This window comes from Castor canadensis, chromosome 11, assembly GCF_047511655.1.
Source record: "Castor canadensis chromosome 11, mCasCan1.hap1v2, whole genome shotgun sequence".
Classification (NCBI taxonomy): Eukaryota; Metazoa; Chordata; class Mammalia; order Rodentia; family Castoridae; genus Castor; species Castor canadensis.
Genome location: NC_133396.1, coordinates 519057 through 545251, shown reverse-complemented (window position 1 = coordinate 545251; position 26195 = coordinate 519057). Strand labels below are relative to the sequence as shown.

The 26195-nt window shown below is 47.6% G+C and overlaps 1 protein-coding gene across 2 annotated transcripts; it reads right to left on the bottom strand.

The window, feature by feature from the left end:
* Positions 1-3359: 3359 nt before the first annotated feature.
* On the bottom strand, positions 3360-24383 carry Wdr45b (WD repeat domain 45B). 2 transcript variants are annotated; one of them, XM_020168140.2, is made up of 10 exons: positions 24187-24383; positions 20432-20506; positions 15224-15325; positions 11962-12049; positions 10785-10879; positions 9450-9640; positions 6602-6687; positions 5677-5778; positions 4849-4970; positions 3360-4541 (listed from the first exon to the last, which is right to left on the bottom strand). In XM_020168140.2, exons 1-10 carry the CDS (start codon positions 24251-24253, stop codon positions 4435-4437), a joined length of 1035 nt encoding a protein of 344 aa, XP_020023729.2. In that variant the 5' UTR covers positions 24254-24383; the 3' UTR covers positions 3360-4434. The 2 variants fall into 2 exon arrangements, with proteins under 2 accessions (XP_020023729.2, XP_073900924.1); XM_074044823.1 differs by lacking the exon at positions 24187-24383 and adding an exon at positions 23349-23739.
* Positions 24384-26195: the final 1812 nt, after the last annotated feature.

The window sequence follows — 26195 nt, the reverse complement described above, 5'->3', positions numbered from 1 at the left end:
AATGGACTGGAGATGTGCTTAAGCCGTAGAGTGCCTGCTTTGCAAGCATGAAGTTCAAATCCCAGCCCCATCCAAAATAAGTAAATGTAAAAACAAGCAGATGAGTTTGTTATTACCTGCAAGAGTCCTGTGCTCCTGTTCCTCCCCCCCCCCCGCACCCCCAAGTACCTGAGATCCACTTCCACTGCTCTTAGCTATTATTCCAGATTAAAGTTCCTGGGAGGACATCTCAAGGTCCCAGGGCCCCAGTACTAGGTCAGTCGGCAACAATGAGCAAGGAAGCCAACGGTATTTAAATAGAGCATTGCATAATTCATCACCCAAACCAGAACGAAGTGCTGGTTGTAAACCAGGGTGGTGTAAACCAGGATGGGGACCAAGTCAGAGATACGTGGCTTGTGTTGTGCCACACTCACCCTCCTGGTGCAGAAGGAAAATGAGGTGTCCACCCCACAGTGAGTGTGTGAAGGAAACCATAAAATAGTACCCAAAAAGTGTAGTTTTGATAAATACTAGACACAGCAAAGAAAAGTGCTTGATGGATCTGACTACACAAAAATCAAGATAGAGGCTGCAGACTCAAGTGGTAAAGTCTCTGCATAGCAAGCATGAGACCTGCATTCAAACCCCAGTACCACCAAAAAATAAATATGTACATTAAAAAAAAATTCTAAGCAGAAAAAAACAGGGATACAATGAAAAGTTCTTACAAAAACACAAGATAGTGACAGAAAGGCATAGATATGAACAGGCACCTAAAAACAAGTGGCAGGCACTTTCCTGGTACTCAGAGTGCTTGCCTAGCATGTCCAAGACCCTGGGTTCCATCCTCGGCACTGCAGCAAACATTCCAAACCATCCATCCTTTCTAGAAATCTTGTTTCCTCATTAAAGACTGAAACAGGTTGGGCAGGGCGGCACATGCCTGTGATTCCAGCACTTAGGAGGACTGTGAATTGGACAGCCTGGGCTAGCTATGTATGGAGACCCTGTCTCAAGGGAAAAAATGGTGCCCAGAGCTTGTTCCTGTGAACTGGTGTTGGGGTTTAAGATGATGGAGTCTTGTGGGAAGAGGCAGCAAACACGCATCAAGCTCAAAAGCCTTCTGACTTAAAGCTTTTTTTTTTTTTTTTTTCCCTTTTTTCCTTTTTTGTTTTTTTGGTGGTACTGGGAGTTTAAACTCAGGGCCTCACACTTGCTACCACTTGACCCACTCTACTAGCCATGTGTGTATTGGGTTTTTTTTGAGATAGGGTCTCACAATTTCCCGAGGCTGGCTTTGAACCACAATCCTCTCATCTCTGTCTTCTGAGTAGCCAGGATTACAGGCATGTGCCACCAATGCCCAGGTACTTACAGCTCCTTTATTCCAAAGAAATAATTCAACAAGTTTGTAAACCTTCATGCACAAAGATTTCTATTTCTACATTTGTGTGACAGCAAAAAGTACAAATATGCACAAAGCTATGGTAGCACAAGCCTGTAATCCCATCTGAGGCAGGAGTATCTTGAGCTCAAGGCCACCCTGGGCTACAATACAATTAAAAACAAAAAAACTAAATATGCATCTTGAGCAACCCAAGCATATCTGATATGCTCAGGAGTTTTTAAGTGGTAATGTTAAAAAGCAAAACCAAACCAGTATGAAGCCAGCCTCAGGCAAATAGTTTGTCAGACCCTATCTTGAAAAACCCCAACACAAAAAACAGGGCTGATGGAATTGCCTAAAAAGCAAGAGGCCCTGAGTTCAAACCCCAGTACCATCATCACAAAACAAACCCACATTAAGAAGCAGGACATCTCAGGGTATTTGAGATGTTAAGTACAACAAAAGGTGTGGGTTACCTCTGAATGTGGCTGCAGAACAGGGCAGTTCTGCTACAACTTTGTATTTTTCCCTGTCTTCTTTAGTTTACAAAAAGAATACATGCTGTTTTCTGATTATAAACAACACTTTCCAGCCCATTTTGAAGACAAAGATTTATGCACAACCCAAGTCTCAAAACGTGCGAGTCAACCAAAAGCTTCTGACGTCAAGAACTGAAAGAGGTGAGGAACGGGCCAGGATACCGTGCTGCACCCAAAAGCGTGGTTTGGCTGCAGAAAGGAGATCTAAAGACCTTTGGTCAACAAGACTGCTGAAAGCCAGTAAGGCTGGCCAAAGCAGCTGGGGGGGAAGAACGGCCAGGACTCACCCAGGGCCACCATCAAGCCTCGGGTAGGTGCCCCATGAGCCCTATCCCATAGCCAGGTGAGCCTGGGGTTTCTGAGAAGGGATGAACCCAGGCTGAGGACACAACAGCCAGGGCTAGAGAGAAGCTAACACTGAGGCTGGGCGCTGGAACCCTGGGGCCAGAGAAACACTGCGGCCTGCACTCGTGTCTGGACAGCCCAGTGGTACCTACCATCCAAGGCCACACTGGGAAAACCACCCACCAAGGAGGAGCTTCTCAAACACCAGAAAGGACCTTTATGTCTGCCCTTTGCCCTTGGTCAGCCCAGCAGGGAGATACAGCGTCTGAGAAGTGTGTCTGCTTCTGAACCCCAGTCCAGTGCTGCTCCTAGAGACAAGCAAATACCTCGGGTAGCAGGTAGTGCCAGGCACTTACTTCCTCCTAGGCCCTCGCCCTGCTGTCTGGTCAGCCTGTGCACCTAAGAAGGGAGGTAACAACCTGGAAGGTGCTCAAGAACAGACCTACCCTTGAACGGAGGCCAAAGCTGAACCAACTTCAGACCCATGGGATGACGTGGGCCAAGGTGACCAGGAAGGCCACCCAAAGAGACCTAGCCCAACTCTGGCCAGCTCTGGCCAGCCAACCAGAAGCCATGTCCCCAGCATGGCTTGCTCCGAGTCCCTGTCAACAAGCCTGCTCCCATCAGTTCTGAAGCCTTTATCCACGGCTGGAGCAGGCCCTCTTTTCCTTATGTGTTCTCCTAACACAATATACTAACGTCTAATACATTAGACTGCGTTCAGGAAAATAGCAAACTGGACATTGCATAAACGAAGGACCCTGACACCCACCCGCTCAAAGCAACAGTTCAAAAGCATCATCAGACAAATCAAAAACAGGCAGCTAATGGCTCACTGGGCAGCGGCTTCTGAAGGGCAGCACACTTGACACCCCTGAAGCAAGGGAGGGCAGTGCAGCAGAACTGAGTGAACACTGCTGTTTGCATCCCCACTCTCCGACAGGCCCCAACCCCCCAAATCTGCAGGTTCTCTTCTCTTCTGAGGCTGGGCTAACAAGGAGCACACGAGGCACAGGGAACAGGTCCTGGACCCACAGCCCAGCCAGGTACACAGGGCCAGGACACTTGCTTCCCCATGCACTGCTCTGTGCTTTACAAGTACCGAGTACAACAAAATTAGTCACTTTTATTTAAAAGAAACAGTACAAATAAGTGTGCAAAATTAAGTTTCATGATTAAATACACAAAGGTAACATGCATACTTGACATCAAGTCCACATATGACGTTAGCTGATTACAGGACGCAAAGTAACTGGGAGAACTGAGGACATGCGCTGTGCAGAATTTAAACATTTGGAACCTGAAACCAAAACCATAGAACGGTGGGCCTTGAAAGGGACTTAAATGAAACAAACCTCTGGCACTTGCACAGGGCCTGTAGCCTGTGTTAGTACCACGCACGTCTTTCCTTAGCGTGGAATTCCTCTGAATGCCGAGAGGCGGGGTGAGGGACACTAGCATGACGGGTCACCACAGGACACACTGGGCACTGCACTGGGAAGGTCCCAAAATAACTGCTGCTTTTTCTTTTTGTGACTAATCCATATGCCTACGTTGTTACTTTGTTCCCTCCGTTTTAACCCAAACCAACCAGGAGACCCAGGCCACCAGCCTGAGAACTAGGGTTCCAGATATTGCCCAGGCATCCTGTGTACCCTTGGGTCTGGTGTGTTCCTCATCCTAAAGGCTCCAGCGGAGTCAGGACACCCACGCTGGTACAGAGACTGTGCTGGCTCACAGAGGGCCAGCTGTGTCTCTGCCACAGGCAGCCTGTGATGTGACCACTGACACCTCAGACTTGCTCCTCTCCCCACTGCAGACTCTCGAGAAGTGAGGGAATCTACTGCAAAAACAAGCTTCCGTCTGTCAGTGTTGCTCTCGGCCTGTCCCCATGTCTGCATGGAGCCTGTCACGTTAACGTCACAGCTGAACTAAAGGGTAGTGGCTGGCAGGGGCACAAGCTGCCCAGAGCCACCGAGTGTCTGTGGAGCCTTGATGATGGTTCTCTTTAATACAGGATTGGGAGGCCTTGCTCAGGAAGGCAGACAACCATGTATGGCTTCAAGACCAAGGTCCCAGGCGGTCCCTCGAGCCCCTCACCCACAGGCCTGGGGCGCTGGCACCAGCCCCAGGAGTCTGTGGGGCACTGGATGGTGGCACTGGCCATGCTCATGGGTGGAGTCACAGCTTGTCGTCAGTCATCTCCAGGAACTGCGCACACACATCCCGGGCGCACTCGCCCTTGGGGCTGAACAGGAACTTGTAGTAGCTGCCATCGGCACAGATTGCTGAAACAGAAGGCCATGTCACCACACACCTCTTCTCCCAACAGTCGAAAGCAAGTGTCACTGAGCTAAGTACAGACAGCTGAAAGCCCAAGCAGAACTACAGCAGGCCTGTATGTCCTGGGTGTATACCTGTGCAATGAGTGCTGGCTATAGAACATGCCCTCTTGGGAAACCCTGGAAGCGGGGCTGACAGCACACAAATACCTGTACAGCCATAAACAGGATACTATCACAGAAAAGAGGGAGCTATGGCAGCCACGCAGCCTGGACCATGCCAGGGGCGTCCCACCCAGGAAGGACTACTCACCAATGACTGCATTGGGCTCTGTTCCAAAGGCACAAATGCACGGAGAGCCTGAGGGGACCTGAAACTTGGAGAAACTCCATTTGGAGCTGAAGTATTTGGGAAGGAAACTGGCTGATGCCAAACTGTGAAGACAACGAAGAAAAGAAAAGTGGTTGTACTCACAAAGTCAACAAGACTCAGAAAAGTCACTCGCCTAAACTCAGAAAACTGAAAATACTGAAACTCTCTTACAGCTTTGGATGAATTTTTTTTTCTCTTTTAAAAAATCATTTATTACATAAGAACTGAGGCCTTAGAAATGGTCTTACAATCAAACATGACACTCAGCACACAGGGGCTCAGCTATCTCCCGCCATTGAATAAGCTTCTGAGAGCACTGTCCACAAGAGGGCACTGTCCCGCTCAGGACTAGCCTCCACAGCACCTGGAAGGTTGGCCTCCATCAGCACCAGCACCAGGCCAAGTAATAACCTGTACTGGCTTTCCAACCTCACAGTCAACGATGGGTGAAAGGCTCCAACCTCGACCTGCTGTTAGGGTTGTCTATGCTTAAACAATTGGTAACCCACTTAACTTTGGCGGTACTGGGATTTGAACTTGGAGTCCTGTGCTTGCTAGAAAGGCACTCTACCACTAGAGCCACATCCAGCCCTACTCTTGGAGGGTCTTTTTTGTTGGTGGTGGTAGGACTGGAGTTTGAACTCAGAGCTCTGCACTTGCAAAGCAGGTGCTCTACCACCTGAGCCACAGCTCCAGACGGAGTCTCATGAACTAGATGCCTTAACTGACTTTGGACTGCTCCCTGCCATCAGCTTTCCTAATACCTACCTAGACTGTTTATTCCTTTTTGGATCTTCGGCTGCAAAGATGTGCACAGTGCCGTGGTCACTGGACACACAGATGAGGGAGGCATCCTGATTAAAGTTGATGCTGCAGAGAAACCAGATGAAGCTCAGGCCTGTGCAGACGGAGAGAGGACAAAGACCCAACCTGCGCTGTGCACGGCGCCAGCCCGGAGGACTCAGCATCTCCACACCCCAGGTAATTTTAAGGACCTGTCCTTTAATACCCAACCCACCCCGTGGAACCCAAGGGTGAAAACTGCAAAGCCAGGGCACAATCTGTGCCCTACAGGTGAAATGTAGATGGCTCTGTGCCAGGAAGGGGAAGGGTTTCCTGAGACCCCATGCAAGCTCCAGGAGGCTCCAGGATATCAGGCTGGGGCAGGCACTGGCCACATTTGGTCTGCTTGAGAACAGACAGACAAGAGAGCATGCTACATCCAGGGGCCAAGACCCACAGGTAAATCCCCTAAATGTGGCTCAACACCTCCCATCAGAGATGCAGAGAGTGGTACCAGGCCTTGGCTGTAGCCATGAAATGAAATCCTGCCCAGCAGCTTCAGCACCAAGGACCTTGTGGGATGTGTTCCAGAAAGCAGTCCAATCTCTCAGAACTGGAGTATTTACAGACAAACCAACAAGGCCTCTACCATTTGCTTTAAAACACCATAAATAAGCAAGCTGGAGTGGAGGTGAGGAGATGGACAGGCCTGGCACAGTGGTGCGGCTGCCAGAGGAGGGTGAGCCCATGGTAGAAGCTACAGTGTTCTGTCTTGGTCACACTTGCTATGTAAAAATTCAATCAGTACTAACACAAAGAGTTGAAATCCAATACCCCAACAGCCCAGTTGTGAGACCATGCTGACCCAGGTCCTGCCTCTTCTCCAGGGTGAAGTCACCAAAGTCCTTACCAATAGATATTAGCTGCTTGAGATCCTCTGCGTAGCTCCTGGATCAAATGCCCTGATGAAGTATCAAATATTCTTATAAGGGTCCCCTTTGAAAAACAGTGAAGTGTTTCATTATCAACAAATGACAGGTCTTTCATTCAAAGCCACTGCCCACACAACCCTTTCCCAACCTTTCTCACATCACCTAAACCTTGGTGTGTCCTTTGCTGAACGATAACCACACCCTGAGAACAGGCTCAGCACACAGGCCAGGGCAGGGCAGGGCTCGGGAGACCATCTCCTAGTCAGTGACCTTCACTAACCCCAGCGCCTGTCCCTGTTCCTGTTACTCGTCCAGAGAAACGTGATTGAGTTATTGATGCCCACAGCCGTCAGGAGGAGCACAATTCTGCTGTAAGATGATGAGGCACAACAAAAGAAAAGGACCAGCTCATCCACCTGACTACACCAACAGCCAAGGGAGAGAAGGGCCCAACACCTCAGGGAAGAACTCAGAAGAAGATTCCTTAGCTGACTCTGGTACTGGAGAGATATAAACTGTAACAGCAGCCTCTAAAACAAGAGCCCTCATCCCCCCTCCTGGAAATGTAGCATCCCTGTGGGGGTGAGGAGAGGGAGCCCACCCCACAAGCCACAGCTGAGCCACTAGGAAACGCCCTCCAGATTCTCCCTGATGCATCTGAAAATGAAAAGTGCATTTCTGTCAGTACTGAACTCAGGGCCTCTTTGAAAATGAAGAGTACATTTTTAACCTGCCAAACATCACCATTCAACCCAGTCTGCAATGAAAAAAGTTGTCAGAACAAAGACCCTAAACAAACACGAGTCCAAAGGCAAATTCTAGAGGAAAGAAAACTTCCAATGCTGTGAAAGTTGGCTGCAAAACAGTGCTAAGTCATTTGTCATTACCAGTTTTATAACATGAACACTGATTTAACTCAATGACAGAAAAACACAGAACAAAGTGTTGAAGGGTGATAATTGACCAAACCCCTCCCTGAACCAGTCTGCAATTGGGCAAAACCATCTTACATTGAGCCCATTTCATAATGAATGGCTCAATTCTTATGGAATCTACTGAATATCCACATTCAAGACCAAGGCTGGCCACATGGCCCAGGGAAGAACACCAGTTGTTCTCCCTAACTGGGAACGGAAACATCACAAGACAGTAGTGTCCACATGTCACAGACTGGAGAACATCAAATCCAAAGCACAGTCTTTTCCATCACTGTGAAGTCAAAAGATACGAAACTCAACAACCATAAGCTAGGGACCATCTACACACATCACAAAAATCCCCGTCTAAGCTGGAAGCATGGCTCATGCCAGTAATAGTGAGAAGGCAGAGAACCAAGGATAAAGGTTCAAAGTCAGCTTGGGCAAAAAGTTCTCAAGGTTGCATCTCAATCAATAAAAGCCTTGTGTGGGGGTGCATGCCTGCCATTCCAGTCACGTGAGAAGTATAAAAAAACAGGATTGCAGAGCCTAGGTATAAAATGAGAACCTACCTGAAATATAACCAACACGAAAAGGGTTGGCAGAGTGGCTCAAGTGGTAGAGCACCTGCCTAGAAAGCATCAGGTCATAAGTTCAAATCCAGTACTGCCAAAAAACCTCCAACCAACTAAACAAAAAAAATCCCTCCAATCTCGGGCTGTGGCTGTGGGTGTAGTTCAGTAATAGAGTGCTTGTCCAGAATGCACATGGCCCTGGGTTCCATCCCCAGCACAAGAAACAAAAACTCTACACCAGTTAATGTGGAAGATACAGCTGAATTGGGAAAGCAGGAAATAGAAAAGAGCACCCATGACCCATATTCATAACGGAATTGTTTCGTAAAAACGAGAGTTCAGGAAGGATGGAAAATCTAAGGTTAAAAGGTAAGAAAAAAAAAAAATACTATATAGAACCTTTTTTTTTTTTTTTTTTTTTTTTTTGCAATTCTGGGGTTTGAACTCAGGGCCTCATGCTTGCTAGGCAGGCACTCTACCACTTGAGCCACTCCACCAGCCCAAATTTATTGTTTTTATTTTATTTTTTTTTGTATTTTTCAATTTACATAAAATTACATTTGCTATCTCGGTGGTGCACACCTGCAAATCCAGGGCTTGGGAGGTGAAGGCAGGAAGACATCAGTCCCAGGCCAGCCTGGACTGCCTACATGCCCAACTTTTTGTTTTTTTTCTGGCAGTGCTAGGGTAAGAGTTCTTTCCCGTTTTTTATTTTTTTCTTCTTTTACGAGACATGGTCTCACTGTGCAGCTCAAGCTGGGCTGGAAAAATATGACCTAAACCTTGAGATCCTCTTGTCTCTGCCTCCCAAGTGCTAGAATTACAGATGCACACCACATTTGATGGTGCTGCCGTTTGAAATCAGGGCCTCATGCTCACTAGGCAGGCACTGTACCACTTAAGCCAGGTCCCCAGCCCAGGCTTTTATTGGTTGAGGTGGGGTCTCACAAAGTTTTCCACCCATCCGTGATCTTCCCTCTCTCCACCTCCCAAGTAGCTAAGATCATGTCTGGATTTTTATTTATTTATTTTTGAATCAGTATGGTCTTACACTTGCAATCCTCCTTCCTCAGCCACAATCCTCCTGCCTTAACCAGCTAAGTGCTGAGATTATAGGCATGCACCACCACATCTGTCTTAATATTTTATTATAACTTACAACATACTGGTTTGCAAAGAATAGGGAATAAACCAGATTGTATGTGAAGACCTGGTCTACACCACTTCACATGACATGACTAGCCTGGCAGGGGCCAGCCTGCCAGCCAGCAGCACATTTTCTGTGATCTGTGACTCCAGGTGCATGTGAGATCGGGAGGAGGATACCCACTTACTTTTTCAGATGCAGTTGCAATTCTTGTTCCCTGCAGGTTGAGAGCGATGCAGCTCAGGACGCCCTCATGTGCGGGAATGTCCACAGGTGGCTTCTCAGTGCTGGCCAGGTCCACGAGCTGCACGTGACCCGTGTGGGTGCCTGGGAAGGCCAGCAGGGAGTTATTACTGTTGGGACACAGGACGCAGAGGCCTAAACAAAGAAAGAAAAACAGTCAAGAGCCAACAATGGCCAAAGCCTCTGCTTCGTCACAGTAAACATACCCTGCTCTCTAGACTGTTGACAAAATGGTAATTATTTGTGAATGTGCATTTATGTCAGAATCATAAAGTCTCTTGATTGTAAAGGGTATTGGGGCCAACAAAACTGCCTCCCAGGAGACCCTTATAATAGGAAACACCTGCTGAGTACTGCACTGCTGACAAAGTTACATTTTCTCTGTCGTCTGTTGTGGTGCCTTCTACTGAGAATGTAAAGCAAAATCACAAAATTTAAAAACTATGCCATTAACAACAGCATAAAAAAAACCTCAGGCTGAAGGTGTGACTCAAGCGGGAGAGCACCAGCTTGCTTGCTTGCTAACTAGCTAAATAAAAATAAAAACAAACAAACAAACAAACGTAAGTTCAGCCACAAATGCACCAGACCTATCCAGGAGGCCCTAATGCATGGTGAGTCCATGATCATGGGCTGGAAGACTGCGTTGCTGGATCTAACTCATCTAGAGTGTGGTCACGCTAACCTCAGCAGATAAAAACCTCAGCAAACAAAAACCTCAGCAGACAAAAACTTCAGCAGACAAGCTAACACAAGGAACTAGAAGGCAACACAAAGGCCACAAAAAGCAAAAAAAAAAAAAAAAGAAGAAATTATAAGCTAAGAACAAGATTGGAAGACTGACATTACCTAATTTCAAGATAAACTTTTTTTCACAGTACTGGGCAGCACAGTGAGACCCCATCTCAAAAAAAAAGTGACTTTATGTAATTTATATCGCAATAAAGCTGGGGGAAAAACTCTGCAATTTTAAGACAATATGAAGATGACATAATGAATAAACAGGTCCATCATAGGCAGCCCTCTAATCCAGAGAGAAGGAGATGCTGAAACCAAAGCTGAGTGGTTCCCAGAGGGTGCCTGGCCTGTCCAGGGAGCCCCAGTGCCTGCCTGGCTGGATGGGGCTGTGATGAGTGTTTCAGCCTCAAGCTGTTCACTAGGATACTGGGCTGCAGGATTGGAGGAGGCCTGGCAGGGGCCTGAGTGCGTGCATGGTCACCACAGGGCCCCTGTTGTGTGGACCTATTTGCCACCACCACTCTTCCTCCCCAGGTCTTACCTTTAGGGTTATAGCAGGTCTCAAAGACGTGCAGCTGATGGGGATTGTGTGTGAACGTGAACACCTTAATCATGGAGTCCAAAACTACCACAATTCTGAAAAGAGAAAATGCAATCTGAGTCCCTCTCCTCGAAATGTAAAACACCATGAGCCGGTAATCCTAGCTACTCAGGAGGCAGAGATCAGGAGGATTGATGTTCAAAGCCAACCTGGGCAAAGAGTTGGAGAGGACCCTGTCTCAGAAAACCCATCACAAAAAAGGGCTGGTGGAGAGGCTCAAGGTGTAGGCCTTGATTTCAAACTCTACCACCGCAAAAAAAAAAAAAAAAAAAGTGAAACAAACATTTTGTGATTTATGTTATCATTTTGAAACTCAGAAACACTGGAAATACTGCACACAAAAAGGATTATTATTATTTTGGCAGCCCTGGGGTTTGAACTAAGGGCCTCTTGCTTGCTAGGTAGGCACGCTACTACTTGAGCCACACTTCGATTCCTTTTTTACTTTTTTTTTTCAGATAGGGTCTTACATTAATGCCCGAGGCTGTGGGGCTGGCTTCAGACCATGATCCTGCTACCTGTGCCTCCCATGTAGCTGGAATTAAAGCTGCACACAACACCTGGCTTATTTTTTGAGACAGGGGCTTAACAAACTTTTTCCTTCCAATCTCAATTTCCCAAATTGCTGGGATTACAGGTGTGATACCATACCCAGCCTCTAAAAGGATTTTTTTTTTTAACCTAGGGCCTCATGAATGCTAAGCAAATACTCTACCACTGAGCCCCATCCCAACCCAAAAGATCATTTTTTAATCACAGCCCCACACAAGAGAGGCTGTTGGGAGCAGATCCCAATGTAACCTGCTCCTTCCAGCTCAGGGACACGGTCCCTTTACCTTCAGCGAGAAAATGCCATGGAGACACAGCTGCAGGGCCTGGCTGACACTGCCCTGCCTATAGTAACGGCTCCATGCCTATCCAGCACTCCCTCCCAAGGCCCAGAAGCCAATTCCTGCCTTCCTCCCAGTGACCAGAAGAACCCTCATATGCTTTGGTTCATAAACCAGCTGCTGGCTTTTTAACATCGTTCCGTAAATATTTTTCTCCTTCAGGAGAAAAGCATTTCAGCCATCTTAACAAAGTGAAATTCCACCGTGGAAAGCAACACCAAACCTACCTATCTCGCCGCAGTTTGACTGCCTTGACCTCTGTGGAGAACTCTATCTCAATGACTGTCTTCTTCTTCAGGTCATCCCAGATCATCACTGAAACGCCAGAGGAGAGTGCATGACATCACAACAGCCCACGCGCTGACACACAAACGCTTGCTCTCTCCTCTGGGCATGACTGAAGCATCCCTCCCAGGCCAGTGGGGCTGAACCGGAGATGACACTCAGACCCCTTCTTGCTCACCACTTCTTCCCTCAGCACTCACAAAAACGGCCAAGGGCTCAGGCATCCACCCTTCTTACACATGTGTGTACATGCTGAATCTCTGCCAACCCTTCCTTGCTTGCCTGGTTACCTGGGGCAAGTATGCCCCTCCATGCCCCTCTTCTACCTGACTGAGCTAAAAACCAGCCTGACAGCAGTTACTGTGTGTTCCAGGGCTGTGTTAAGAAAAGAAGGAGCTGGGTGTAGTGGTGTACACCTGTAATCTCAACACTCAGGACTGCAAGTTCTAGGCAGCCTGGGGTACATAGGAAGACCCTGCTTCAAAACAGAGAAACCTTGTAGTGGAATGAAATGGTGAAAACCAGGCAGTGTCCCCTCAGCTCCACTCCTCCTGGGGGGTCCCTGCCTTCTCAAGTGCACTGCCACTCCCTCACCACTGCTCCATCTTGGCTGTGGAGGACTTTCTACTGTGATGAGACAACAGCCTCCACACATTCCTTGTATTTACCCAGATGAACCAGAAACTATGTCCACACTAAATCCTCTACATGGGTGTACACAGCAGCTTTACATCCAAGACCTTCAGATCTTGAAAGCAATCCAGAATTCATTAAGCAGTGGATGTTGTTCAGCACTAGAGAAACAAGCTATCAAGCCATAACGAGACAGGGAAGAAAGTTAATTGTGCATCACTAACCCAGAGAAGCCCGAGCAGGTTGCACACTGCATGACCCTACTACAACGTGAGGAAACGGCAAACCAGAGATGTGAAAGACCGACCAGCTGCTGTCAAGGGCTGGTGGAGGAGGAGGGAGGCAAAGCAGAAGATATCCGAAGACGCTGGGGCAGTGGATGAGTGTCACCATACATGCTACCAAGTCCACACTGGGTACAGTACCACAGGGAACCTCACGTGGAACGTGAGCTCTGGTTCATGGATTGTATGGAGGCTACACAGGCAGTAGGCAAGGCTGCATATGGTGGGGACAGGGAGTTATGCGTGAACACTGTACTTCCCACTCACTTTTTCTTTTTTGGTGGCACTGGGGTTTGAACTCAGGGCCTTGCACCTCCGAGGCAGACACTCTACCACTTGAGCCACTCCATCAGCCACCCCCCCCCCCCGTTCACTTTTGCTATGAATATGAAATGCTATAAAAATTGAGTTTATTAATAAGTGACTTTAAACTGTATAATTTATACTTACTCAAAAACCTGTCAGATGACTGCATTCTTCTAAGGCCATAAAATTTCTAAGACTTTTTCACACCTAAAGATTTTTGTTGTTTGTCTGTGGGCTAGGGTTTGAACTCAGGGCCTTTTGCAATGCTAGGCAAGTGTTCAACCACTTGAGCCATACCCCTAACCCTTTTTGGCTTTACTCTTCCATTTTCAGGTAGTGTTTCACTTTTGTCAGGAGGATGGCCTTGGACCACAGTCCTTGTACATCTGCCTCCTGTGAATCTGGGATTACAGCTGTATGTCACTATGTCTGGCCCCTTGACAACTTAGTTTTGTAGCAAGATTTTGCAGGTGAGGTCACGTGGCACTCTGCCCCACATCATGGCAGGCAGGGGATGGCCTCTAGGCCTGCTGACTTCCCACCTACAATCTCCCTTTCCTAACACCAGTGGTCAAATTCTTCACGACGAGACAAATACTAATTAATCAGCAGTAGGATTTCTGCCTGCCCCAGTGTCACTGTTGGTGGCCCTCTTATGGAAGATCTTGTGCTCCCAGCCACTCCGCTTTAGGCTGGCACAGACAAGCTTGGACCTGGGAACCTGCAGAAATCCCCACAGGTCAAGATCTCAAATGCGTATTTGCAGTTTCCTGACAGCACTCTCTTATTTTTTCATTTCTCTGCTACTAATTCTAAAACAAAAGCCAATGTTTTGGGGGGCAACCTCACGGCGAGCCTGGGATCCTTGAGCCCACAAGGAGTCACCTAGGGCCCTCTGCCTCTGCACAGGGCTCCTCTCTTTTCTTTGTTTTGTCAGTGTTGGCCTGGAACTGATGCCTTGAGAACCCTGTACCCATGAGTAATGCTCTCAGTTCATGGCCCTTTCCTTGGCTTCTGCATCAGGCCTGGGTTATTAACAATGGCACAGTCGACTGGACCCTAGCTCACTCTCCATCCTCGTCTATACTCTCTTGCCTCCCTCACCACCCTTCTTTCCTTTCCCGTGCCCTCTCTCACCACCACTCTGGAACCTACCACTACCAACTCCCCACAACAGTCCTCCCAGCTACCAGTGGTCACTCAGTGGCCTTTCCTCAGCCTCATGCTTTTACCTTGCTGGCGTTTGGCTTAACTGTGCTCTAATGTGTGCACTGCTTCTCTGCTCCCAACTCCTCCTGTGAGCAACAATCCCCCTCCCATGTTTAGCATCGCCTCACCCCATTTGCCCCATTTGCAACTGCTTCTGGACTGCACCTTTCCTAACACAAACCAAATGGCCTTTCTCTCCCAGGCACACCCTCACCTGGCATTGGAGAGTCAGTCTGTCCACTCCCTTCCCAAGCAATCTTATACCTTTTCCCTGTGCTCTACCTCCTTCCTGGGTACTTCCCTTCCTCAACCAAGTGCCAGGTTAAGCTAGTTTACAGGAATGGTACTGGGTGGTTGGTAAAGCTCTGATTTCTCACTTTGCTTTGAGAGGACCATACCACTCAACTTCAGTCTTCTTCAACTCACACACAGATACACACACACCAAAACAGGACCCCACAACCGCAGCCCAACTGGCTTCCTGTTCTAGGTGGCTACCACATTAATGTTTCTGTGAGTCAATGACTCTCAGTAGGTGATAAGCCTCACTCACTCCCCCTTGTATTATCCTGAATTTGTGACATTCATGACCCCAACCTACAGGTGTGGCATGTCCCCATTTGCCAAGGGCAGCTAGTCAACTCTCCACACCCATCAGACACTTGGGAGAACTCGCCCTCGTTCTCATCCTTCAACCCTCACAGGACTACCAGAGGCCCTCGTGTGGCTGCAGACACAGGACACTCCATAGCTGTGAACGACACTACTTTACCTTTGTTGGGAGGGTATTTTGGCTTTTTTCCACCACCAACTAAAGCTAAATAGTTGCATCGAAATAACATCTCCACGTGGCCAACTCCTCCTTCTAAAAATTCTGAAATGATAGTTTAAAAAAAGACAACTTTAGTAAGTTAATATGTGTATTTTACAACAACAATAAAAGAATGAAGACAGGTAACATTCAGCATCATTTTTTTTTTTTGTGGTACTGGGGTTTGGACTCAGGGCCTTGCACTTGCTAGGCAGGCGCTCTACCACTTGAAACACACCTCCAGCCATAGCATGACATTTTTAATCAGCAATTTGTATCTGACTAACTTCAGAAATGGTAATGGTGACTGGCTAAGAAAAGGAGTGGTGGACTTGTGACTTCTCTCCACATTCTGTCACCATGAACCATACTTCCTAAGAGCTAAGCATACACACCCTGATAAGCCAGCTTAGTAAAATATGTGAAATATCCAAATCCGTATTTTAAGATGTAGCAAAATCTATGAACTGAGAAACCGTGAGTGGTGGTGCACACCTGCAATCCCAGCATTAAGGAGGTGAAGGGATGAAGGATACCAAGTTCGAGGGCAGCCTCGGCTACACAGAGAGTTCCAGATCAGTCTGGGCTACATAATAAGATCCTGTCTCAAAAAATATGTCAAAATGCATTACAGACCTAGGAGTAAGACTCAAAACTATAGAACTCCTAAAGGAAAGCTCCGTGACATCAGATCTGGCAATGTTTTCTTGGCTGTGACACCAGAAGCAAAAGTAGACAAAGGGGCAATATCAAATTACAAACTCTTGTGCAGGAAGACACAGTCCACTGAGAGGAAAGACCACCTGTGGAATGCGGCACAGCACTCAAAAATCACGTGTCTAGTAGGGACGGCAATATCCAGAATACATGAACTCTTACAACTCAGTAACAAAAACACCAAATAATTTAATTATTAGAAAGCTGAAAAAGGACTTGAATGGACATTTCTCAAAAAACGATTTACAAATGGCCAAAGCACATGAAAAGATGTTTAATCACTAGTAATCAAAGGACTATAGCTCAAAACGGTAATGAGATGCACTTTACACCCATCACCATGGCGACAACTGTCAGGAACAGGAAGCAACAAGTTGGCAAGGACGTGGAGACACTAGACAGCATGCACTGTATGGCACAGCTGCTATAGAAAATAGTACAAAGGTCCTCAAGAAACTAAAAACACAACTTCCATGAGATCCAGCAATCCCGCTTGAGTATATATCCAAAAGAACTGCAAGCAGGGTCACAAAGAGAAACGTGCCCACCTGTGTTCGTATCAGCATTATTCACAAAAGCCAAGCACTTCAAGTGTCTGCTGAGGGGTGACTAAGAGTGCAACAACAGAGCATCACTCTTCATGTTACAACACAGATAAACCCGAGGAGTCTACGCTAAATGAAATAAGCCAGTCACAAAACGACAACTGCTGCATGACTGCCCACAAACATATGACGTCTCAAAGCAGTAAGATTCAGAGACAGACAGAAGAGTGGTGGTTGCCAGGGCTGGGAGACGGAAAAGAAACTGTTCATGAATTTTCCTTTACAAGATGAAAAAGTTCTAGAGATCTGTTTAACAATGCTAACAATGTCTGTTTTACAAGGTGAATGTAACACTGGTCCATACACTTAAAAAGGCTGAGATGCCACACTTCTCACAATCCAAAAAATAAAAATGCTATTGCTCAAGAACTTCTCAGCCCTAGAGCATCAAGAGTCTACCTTCATCCTCAATGCAGGCTCAGTCAGTTTAGAAACAAAGCTAGAAAAGCATCTGAGAATTATGTCACCAGGTTACTGGCCGGTTCTCCAGATAGACCATTTAACATTTTACGAGCAACCCCTGTGAGCCTGACCTTACTAGTAACCTCAACAGTGTTCCACTTGTCAGGAGCTAAGTTTTTTCAAGCTGGCGATAAAAGCCAGGACTGCTGGTGGCTGCTAAGCCTCTGGGCTGTGACTCGGAGGTGAAGTTTTGAGGTGGAAGACTGAGCACTTCCATGAAAAAAGTAAGGTAGCCAAAGACACTCTGCTGTCTCGGGTGTCATCCACTTTCTCCTCCATGTGACCAGTGCACACATTGTGATTTTGGCAGCCATATGGAGAAGCAAAGGGGACTCGGAGACCTCAAGGGAATGGCCCAAGCAAAAGGACAGTGAGGACCCCTCTTCCACATGTTAATGAAAAAGTTTATCATGGTGGCACGTGCTTGTCATCTCAGCTTCATGTGAAACTTGAGTAGGAAGATTACAGTCCAGGCAGGCCAGCCTGGGCAGAAACAAAACAAAACAAAACCCCATGCAAGACACTACTGGAAAAATAGCTAAAGCAAAAAGGGCTAGACTGTGTCTGAAGCAGTAGAGTGCTTGCCTAGCAAGCATAAGGCCCTGGGTTCAAACCCTAGTACCACCAAGGGACAAAACAAAGAAGAAATTCTGAATTTATTAAAATACTGTTGTTAGTTGTTAGTTGCAGCTAATGATTCAACTTTGACCCCAGTGTATGCAACTCATCTTTTAGTTTCTTGGTCAATTTAGTAAAGTATCTTAAGATTTGCAAGTCAAGCTGTTTTAAAATGTTTCATAACTACACATCCATATAAAGCAAAACTGTTAACACACTATGCAACCAAAACAAAATAAATGAAATGCACAGACGCCAGATAGATGACCACTGTCACTGCCAGCTTTGATTCCACTGACTTACTCTCCACAGCATTCCCTACAACCCAGATGTTTTTGACACATGGCTCACCCCAGTCAACAACAGACTGAAAACATTAAATAGAAAAATGCAGCCAGGTGCCGGTGACTCATCCCCATAATTCCAGCTACTCAGGAGGCAGAGATCAGGAGCATTGCAGTTTGAAGCCAGCCTGGGCAAATAGTTTGCGAGACCCTACCTCAAAAAATCCAACCACAAAATAAGGGCTAGTGGAGTGACTCAAGCGGTAAGAGTGCCTGCCTGCCTAGCAAGTGTGAGGCTGTGTTCAAACCCCAATGACACCAAAAAAAAAAAAAAAAAAAAAAAAAAGAAAAGAAAATTCCAGAACTACACAACTCCTAAGTTTTAACCTGCATGCTCTTTGGAGTAGTGTGATGGAATCTCACGTAGCCTCAGTTCATGCAGGCCATGAATCACCCTTTCTCTAGTTGTCCACAGTGTATAACCTACCTTCCTGCTACCTCAGGTACCAGAGTGCTATGTTCAGTAGCCCTCACTTTACTTAATGATGGTTAAAGCAGTGATGATGGCAATGTGACATGGCAAAGAGAAGCTGTAAAGTGCTCCCTTTAACTAAAAAACTGAAAGTTTGAAACTTAAGAAAAAAAATTTGTGTGCTAAGGCTGCTAAGATTTATGGTAGGTTACTGTTGTCAATCCCTTTCTACGCCTAATTCATAAATTAAACTTTACCACAGGAAAAAACAGTCCATTAAGGATTCAGTACTCTCTGTAGTTTCCAGGTATCTGTTGGGTGTTGTCTATGGATAGGGACTGCTGTGACAGTGCTGTGACACTTCCCAGCACTTGGCAAGCACTGATGTGTCTTACTCTTTCATTTTTACAATAACCTCGTATGGGAAGCATTGTAACCATCTTCATTTTATATAAAAACTGAGACCTAGAGAAGTTGAGGAAGTTACCCAAGATCACATAGCAACCAGATCAGCAGCAGAGCTAGGACTCAAACCCTATGCAATACAGATCCAGTCTGGGTTCTTAGCTACTGAGCTATGCCATTTTTTTAAATAACAAATTAAGGTCACCAACACTGGATTAAACAATAAAATACTAGTTAATTGTTTAACATTCCAGGATCGTACATAAGATTTTACTTAAAAAAGGATTTCAGATAGGTGGCTCACACCTGTAATCCTAGTTACTTGGGTGGAGATTAGGAGGATCACAGTTTGAGGCCAGCCAGGGCAAAAAAGTCTATTAGACCCCACCTTCAGCCAACAAAAAGCTAGGCACAATGGTGTGCACCTGTTATCCCAGCTACATGGGAAGCGTAAATAAGAGGATTGTGGTCCAGGCTGGGTTAGGCCTAACAGTGAGACCCTATTTGAAAAATAACTAATGCAAAAAAAGGGCTGGGATATGGCTCAAGTGGTAGAGTGCCTGCCTAGCAAGTGTGCAACCATGAGTTCAAACCCAAGCACAACAATAACAAAAAATGGGTTTTAACTGCCAAGAAAACTGACAGTAGGTGCTAAAATGAAAGGACCAGATGCCGTGATGTTCCCCAGTGACCACCTCTTACAGAGGAAGCAGTTCTGGAATCAAAACTTCAGAACCACAGCTTCAGGAGAAGGTGCTAATTATCTTCTGCGGTTTATCTGAGATTTGCTCATTCACTGTGCATGACTCGATTGTCACAGCTGGTACTAACCAGGAACCATCAAATGTTCAAGAACGCCATGTAGGAAGAGAAACCAAACTGAAGTTCTACTCACAGATATTGACTTTTCCTAATAAATAGAAAAAAGCACCACAGTTGTTTATTTACCAGTCTAATTCCTGACTCCAGCTTTGAAAACTTGTATCATGAAACAAAGATTAAGACACTGAAGTGGGCTGGTGGAATGGCTTAAGTGGTAGAGTGCCTGTCTAGCAAGCATGAAACCCTGAGTTCAAATCCCGGAAAAAAAAAAAAAAAAAGACACTGAAGTAAGTAAACAGATGCAACTACAAGACAGGGTCTTGCTATGTGGCCCATGTTGGCCTCAAACTCCCAATCCTCTTGCCTTAGCCTCCTAAATGCTGGGATTACAGGCACGCACCACTGTGCCCAGCTACAACATATGCTGGAAGTATACCCTTCGTGTGATTTCTCTAGTTTACATCAAACAAGAGAAAAGTGAAAGTGGCCTGTATTAAATACACCTTGTTCTTCCAAACAGAGCTGGCAAGGACTGAAGATGTAGGGAAAGACTGGAGTGGTTCATGTTGGTTGACAATTCACTAGAGGAAATGGTGAGGCCATGCCTGTCCTCCAGCACATGGAACTCACAGAAAGAAAGACAACAGCTCTGCCCCAGTTTACAAAAGGCACAAACCCTATTTGCTTCTCAGAAACAGCCATTCTGCTCTGACCACGTCATGGGCATCTCTCTAGACTCTGGGGGCTGGAAAGGAGACAAAGGAAATATCCACCACTTCCTTACCTTGTTTCTCTTTTTCCTTGAGTGGGTCGGTGTTGTAGACTCGAAATCCATTCTCCATCCCACAGGCAAAGCACCCTACAACAGGAAGTGTGAAGAGACACATTAATCCACAGGTCTGCATGGGCGACAGCAGGGTCTGGGAAACTGGCATGTATGGAGAGTCCTTTGCAGACCCAATGCACACCAAGCCACAGCTGCTTTCCTCCAGAAGTGTCATCCAGCAAGGCGTATGTCTCACGAGACGTGGTCAGTTCGCTTAGCCTGCAGCTTCTCCAATGCAGACCAGGCCTCTACTTAAACACTCCCTGACAGCTGTCCATTACAGCTCCCTCAACGAACACCCACCTCTGGCTAACACTTGCTGGCCTCCCCTCCTGAACACACTGTTTGAGTGATGTGTGTCAGGTATCATACTGGGTCATGGAAGAGGAAGCTTCACACAAGAAAGTAAATGCCTAATGGAGGATCGGTGGTCAGTAGCATACAGAATCAAGAAAACAGCACAAGTAGAACCTACTACACACCAGCCAACATGATGGAAAGCGCCAAGTTCGAGCAGGATGCAGAGCTGCAGGAATTGAGAGCTGCTGGCAGAGGGCAGGCAAACTGGTGTAAGCACTTTGGAAACTGTACTGCCTGACAGCTTTCAATCCTATTCCAGGACTATACAAGGACACCCCTTTGTAGAAATGTGAACACCTCCTCACCAAAAGACATTCTAGAATAATCACAGTAGCACTACTATACTCATGGGAGCCAAAAACATGCAAATGTCCATCAACGGTAAAACTGATAAATAAATGAGTTGTGATATAGTCCCACAAAAGAACATTAGTAGTTATAGTATCAAATACATATGGCACTGATAAAAAGTAAGAATAGAGCAGGCAAAACTAACCTATGTTTAGAAGTCATACTGGGGACAGTTACTGTAAGGAATACGGGGTTGGCAGGGTACCCAAGATTTGTTAACCTGGGTGTTGGCAGTAGGTGTGTTCAGTTTGGAAAATGCATCAAATGGAACACATTAACACGTGTACTTTCTGTATGTATAATATACTTCAATAAAGACCTAGAAGGTACTACAAAACTTGAAAGATTGGAAATTACTCTAAAGAAACTAAGCATCATCCCAGTACTGCCAGAGAGAGAAGAGAGAAAGACACTAAGCATCACCCTCACTATCCTTTTTTCCCAAACCCATGGCCCAAAGGTGAGGTGATGGTGCACAGCCCAGGGGAAGTCTACTGTCCAAGGGCATCGGGGTACCAAGAGGGCCTGTTTCAGCTCTATGCAGTCCACATGCACACACTCTCCACCACACACCTGAGAACTACAGAAGTGACCCCAGGAACTCAGTCTACAGCTTTGGATCTTGCTCCTAGAGCTCAAGCTAGTAAACTGAGATGTATATATTTCAAACACTTCTGCTTCTCATGTGAATGGAAAGAAAACACGTGGGCACCATATAGAAATGCATGTATCAATATTGTGAGTCTTAAAAGACTGTAGTGCAAAATTATCTTTGAGAGAAGACAAAACTTTGAACAATTTAAAATTATGGGCAAATGTTATTTTAAAAGTTATTTCTTAAGCTGGGCGCTAGTGACTCACACCTGTAATCCTAGCTACGTGGGAGGCTGAGATAGAGAGGATCGTGGTTCCAAGCCAGCCCAGATGAACACTTCATGAGACTATCTCCAAAATAACCAGAGCAAAACAGACATGGATGGATGGCTTAAGCAGTAGAGTACCTGCTTTGCCAGTGCCTACTTTCCAAGTGCAAAACTGAGTTCAAATCCCAGTTCCACAAAAAAAAAAGTTACTTGTAAGCCTGATTTTGCAATAAATGTTAAAAGCATCAAGAGCAAAAGAAAAAGTAAGTATAAAACGTGATCCTCAACTACCTAATGAGGTTACATTACAACCAGAGCTTTGATATAAAAGCCTATTTCTTAAGGAATTACATAAAAGGTTCTATTATCAAAAACCTACTAACCCACTGATCCTCTTCTGTTTTTAGATACTGCCTAATGTTCTTCTGGCCCCACACATGTTCCTAACTGTAACAGTGCTCCAGTGGGGCTAGACCAAAGCACTGCATCACGAGACCACACAGCCCAGGCCTCCCAAGGCCACTGCATTTAACTGCCCCTCCACCAAGAACTTTCTGTGGCTTTCAAGGCCAGACGTAATCCTGTTCTCCAATCTAACAAAACTTTGTGTACGTGCTATATGACATGCACATTTTCTACTTCTTCTTTTTTTTTTTTTTTTGGGTGGGACTGGGGTTTGAATTCAGAGCCTCACACTTGCTAGCAGCCACTCTACCAACCCCAATTTCTACTTCTTACCTTGGTTTTTCCTAGATATATTTTTGTTCTCCTACATGTTCTGATTATCAGTGTCCTCCAGCCCCCAGGAGTGCCAACACAGTATGCCCAAATATATGCCAAATGAAAGGTGATCACTGCATTTTCTTTTTAAATTACTTTTTTTTTCTTTTGGTGGTACCCGGGCTTGAACTCAGGGCCTTCATCTCGAGTCATTCCACCAGCTCTGTTTTGTGAAGGGTTTTTCTAGATGGGGTCTCGAGAACTACTTGGCCAGGCTGGCCTCAAACAGCGATCCTCCTGATCTCTGCCTCCTGTGTAGCTAGGATTACAGGTGTGAGCCACCGTCACCCAGCAAATTATTAATCTTTTGATCTCCCACATATTAAAATAAAATAATCATTTTAAACTATCTTCATAGCCAGGTGTGGTGGCACTGGGCCTGGAGTTCCAGCTACTCCAGAGACTGGCAAGTGGGTTGTTTGTGCCCAAGGAGTTAAAGGCAAGCCTGGGTGGGATAGCCAGACATCGTCTCAGGAACAAAGGGCTGGGGCTCCAGCAGTAGAGTAACAACAAAAACTTACTATCAACAAAAAAATAATCTTCACAGATAAGAGATCAGAAAGCATTTAGATGCCCTTCAAAAGCTTGATTCTTTTCAGAAACAAAACGTCGGGCCGCGGTGTGTGGAGCACACGTGCAACCCCAGCACTTGGGGAGACTGCGGGAGGAGGATGTGCTAGTTCAAGGCCAGCCTGGGCTACACAACGAGACTCTGTATCAAAACCCGTCCCAATCCGAGATGTAAAAACCAGCGGCCTTTATTCCTTTTCCTCCCAGCGACGAAATTGCAGAATTCGAGGCAGAGGTCTCCCACCTCCGGAGCAACGCCAAGGTTCCCAGAGACCACGGCCGGACCCCAGCCGTGCAAAGGCAGCTTACGAGCCCCTGCCCCCCACCAAACGGCCGGGCGCAGGGCGACGTGGCCTGGCTGGAGAAGGGTGCGGCGGGGCCGGGGCCGGGGCCGGGGCCGGGGCCGGGGCCGGGGCCGGGGCGGGGGCGGGCGGGGAGGTCGAGCCTGCGGCGGTGGCGCTCGGGCCCACGGATCCGCGCGACAGCAGGCGGCGCGGCCGGGATCGGCTGGGCCAGGGGGAGGACAGGGGCTGCACTGGAGGCCGAGGCCGAGGCCGAGGCTCGCCGGGGCCGCCAGGGAGGGCGGGGCCCGGAAACCGAGGCGGGCTCGGGGAGGGTCCCGCGGGGGGCCGGGCCCGGCTTACGGGCTCAGGACAGGGACGCGGACAGGGTCTCTGGCGACGGGGGTCTCCGGATCAAGGCCGCGGTCCAGGGGGAGGACAGGGTCCGCAGCGGGGCCAAGAGGACATGTCGCGCCAGAGTCTCCCGGGAGGCCGGGCCGCGCCTCACCGTGGTCCTGGTTGAAGCCGGCGTACAGCAACCCGTTGCCGTGCGGGTTACACGGCAGAAGGTTCATGGCGCCGTCGCGGGGTCCGCCGCTCCTCAGCGCCGCATGCCTCTCGGACCCGGCAGTCTATCCAGTCCGGCGGCACGGAGGCCGCCGCGGCCGGAAGCGAGGGGCGAGGGGCGTGCGCCGAGCGCCGTGCGTGCGCGTGCGCGGGAGCGCGTGCGCGTGCGGGGAGCGCGTGCGCGGGAGTGCGCGTGCGTGCGGGGAGTGCGTGCGCGTGCGGGGAGTGCGTGCGGGGGGAGCGCGTGCGCGGGAGTGCGGGCGTGTGCGGGGGAGTGCGTGCGCGTGTGCGGGGAGCGCGTGCGCGGGAGTGCGTGCGTGTGCGGGGGAGTGCGTGCGCGTGCGGGGAGTGCGTGCGTGCACGCGCGCGCAGCTAGGGACTCCGCGGACCGCCGAGTGCATCCGACTCAAGCGAGGCGGGGGTGGGGCGTGACCTGCAGGGGGCGCCCGCGGCTGGAGGGTAGAGGACAGGTGACGTGGGCAGGGGGTCCGGGGCCGGACAGGACCGAGTCCTCGTCCCCTCCCCACCCGTTCCACTCCAGGACTCGCGTTTCCCCGGAGACACGCAGCCCCCCACGGCCCGCAGGACACAGGTCCACAGGGAACAGTGGGGCGGCCGCAGAGGTTTGGCCCTGGCTGGGTTCAAACAGTAAATGGCCAAAGAGGAGAGTCTGACCTCAGCTCTCTCTCCCTCCCCCGCAGTCCCCTTGTCCCTCTCCTGCTCTGCCTTCCCCCCCCTGGCTCGTGGCAGGTCCTGCGGGTCCCAGCCTCCCCGGTTTTCTCACTCCCGTCCCCTCCCTTTGAGGCCTCCTGCTAGTGGCAGGTCCTGTGGCTGAGGGTTAGTGACACGTCCACACGTCCCGACCAGGAGGCTCAAAGCTGCGTGACCCACTGTAGTGGATGGAAGGGTGGGCCCCAAAAGGTACATCTTGCCAGTATCTGTGAATGTGATCTTACTTAGGAAAAAAAAATCTTTACAGATATAATTGGAGATCTCAGAGTGTAGAACTGGAATTGTTTTTGATGTCTGGTGTCTTTGGATTTTGGAACATTTGTAATGAGATATCTTTAGGATGAGACGCAAATCTAGCTTACAAATTCTGTGTTTTATTTAGACTGTATACACATAGCCTGAAAATAGTAATATGCAACATTTTTAGTGTACCTGCCATTTGACTGCGGCCTGTCACAGGAGGCCAGTGAGGAATTTTCCACCTATGGAGTTATGTCAGTGTGAAGAAAGTTTCAGATGTTCACATTTTCAGAATCCAGCGCTCAACCCGTACTTTATTCAGCAGCCTTCAGAGGCCAGCATCCCTGTTGACAGCCCATAAGTCTCCAGGTAGAAGACAGAAAAGGTGGCCCAAAATAAGTGTGGAACAAGTTTCACCCACCCTTCTCTTTTATTTATTATTATTATTTTATTATTTTGATGGAACTGGGGTTTGAACTCAGGGTTTTGTGCTCTACCACTTGAGCTACCCCCGGAACCCTTTTTACCCTTGTTATTTTGGAGATGGGTTCTTGCTTTTCGCCCAGACCAGCCTGGACAGTCTATTTTGTGATTCCTGTTGTAGCTGGCGTGACAGGTGGGCACCACCAAGCCCAACTTTTTCTGTTGAGATATGGGCCTCACAAACTTTTTTTGTCCAGGTTGACCTGAAACTGCAATCCTCAAACCTTGATTCTCCCAATCTCAGCCTTCCAAATAGGTAGAATTACAGGTGTAAGCCACCAGCTCAGCTCTTGCCCACCCTTTTCTAAAGAGGCAGAAGACACATTTTCACCTCCAGAGTTCAGACTTCATTTTAGCCACGGATGGGGGAGAGAGAACATACATAGATTTCATACTAACGTACAACTTAATAAAGTTTATAAAATGAAATATATTATCTAATTTTTTCCTACTGGGGCTTGAACTCAGGGCCTACAACTTGAGCCACTCCACCAG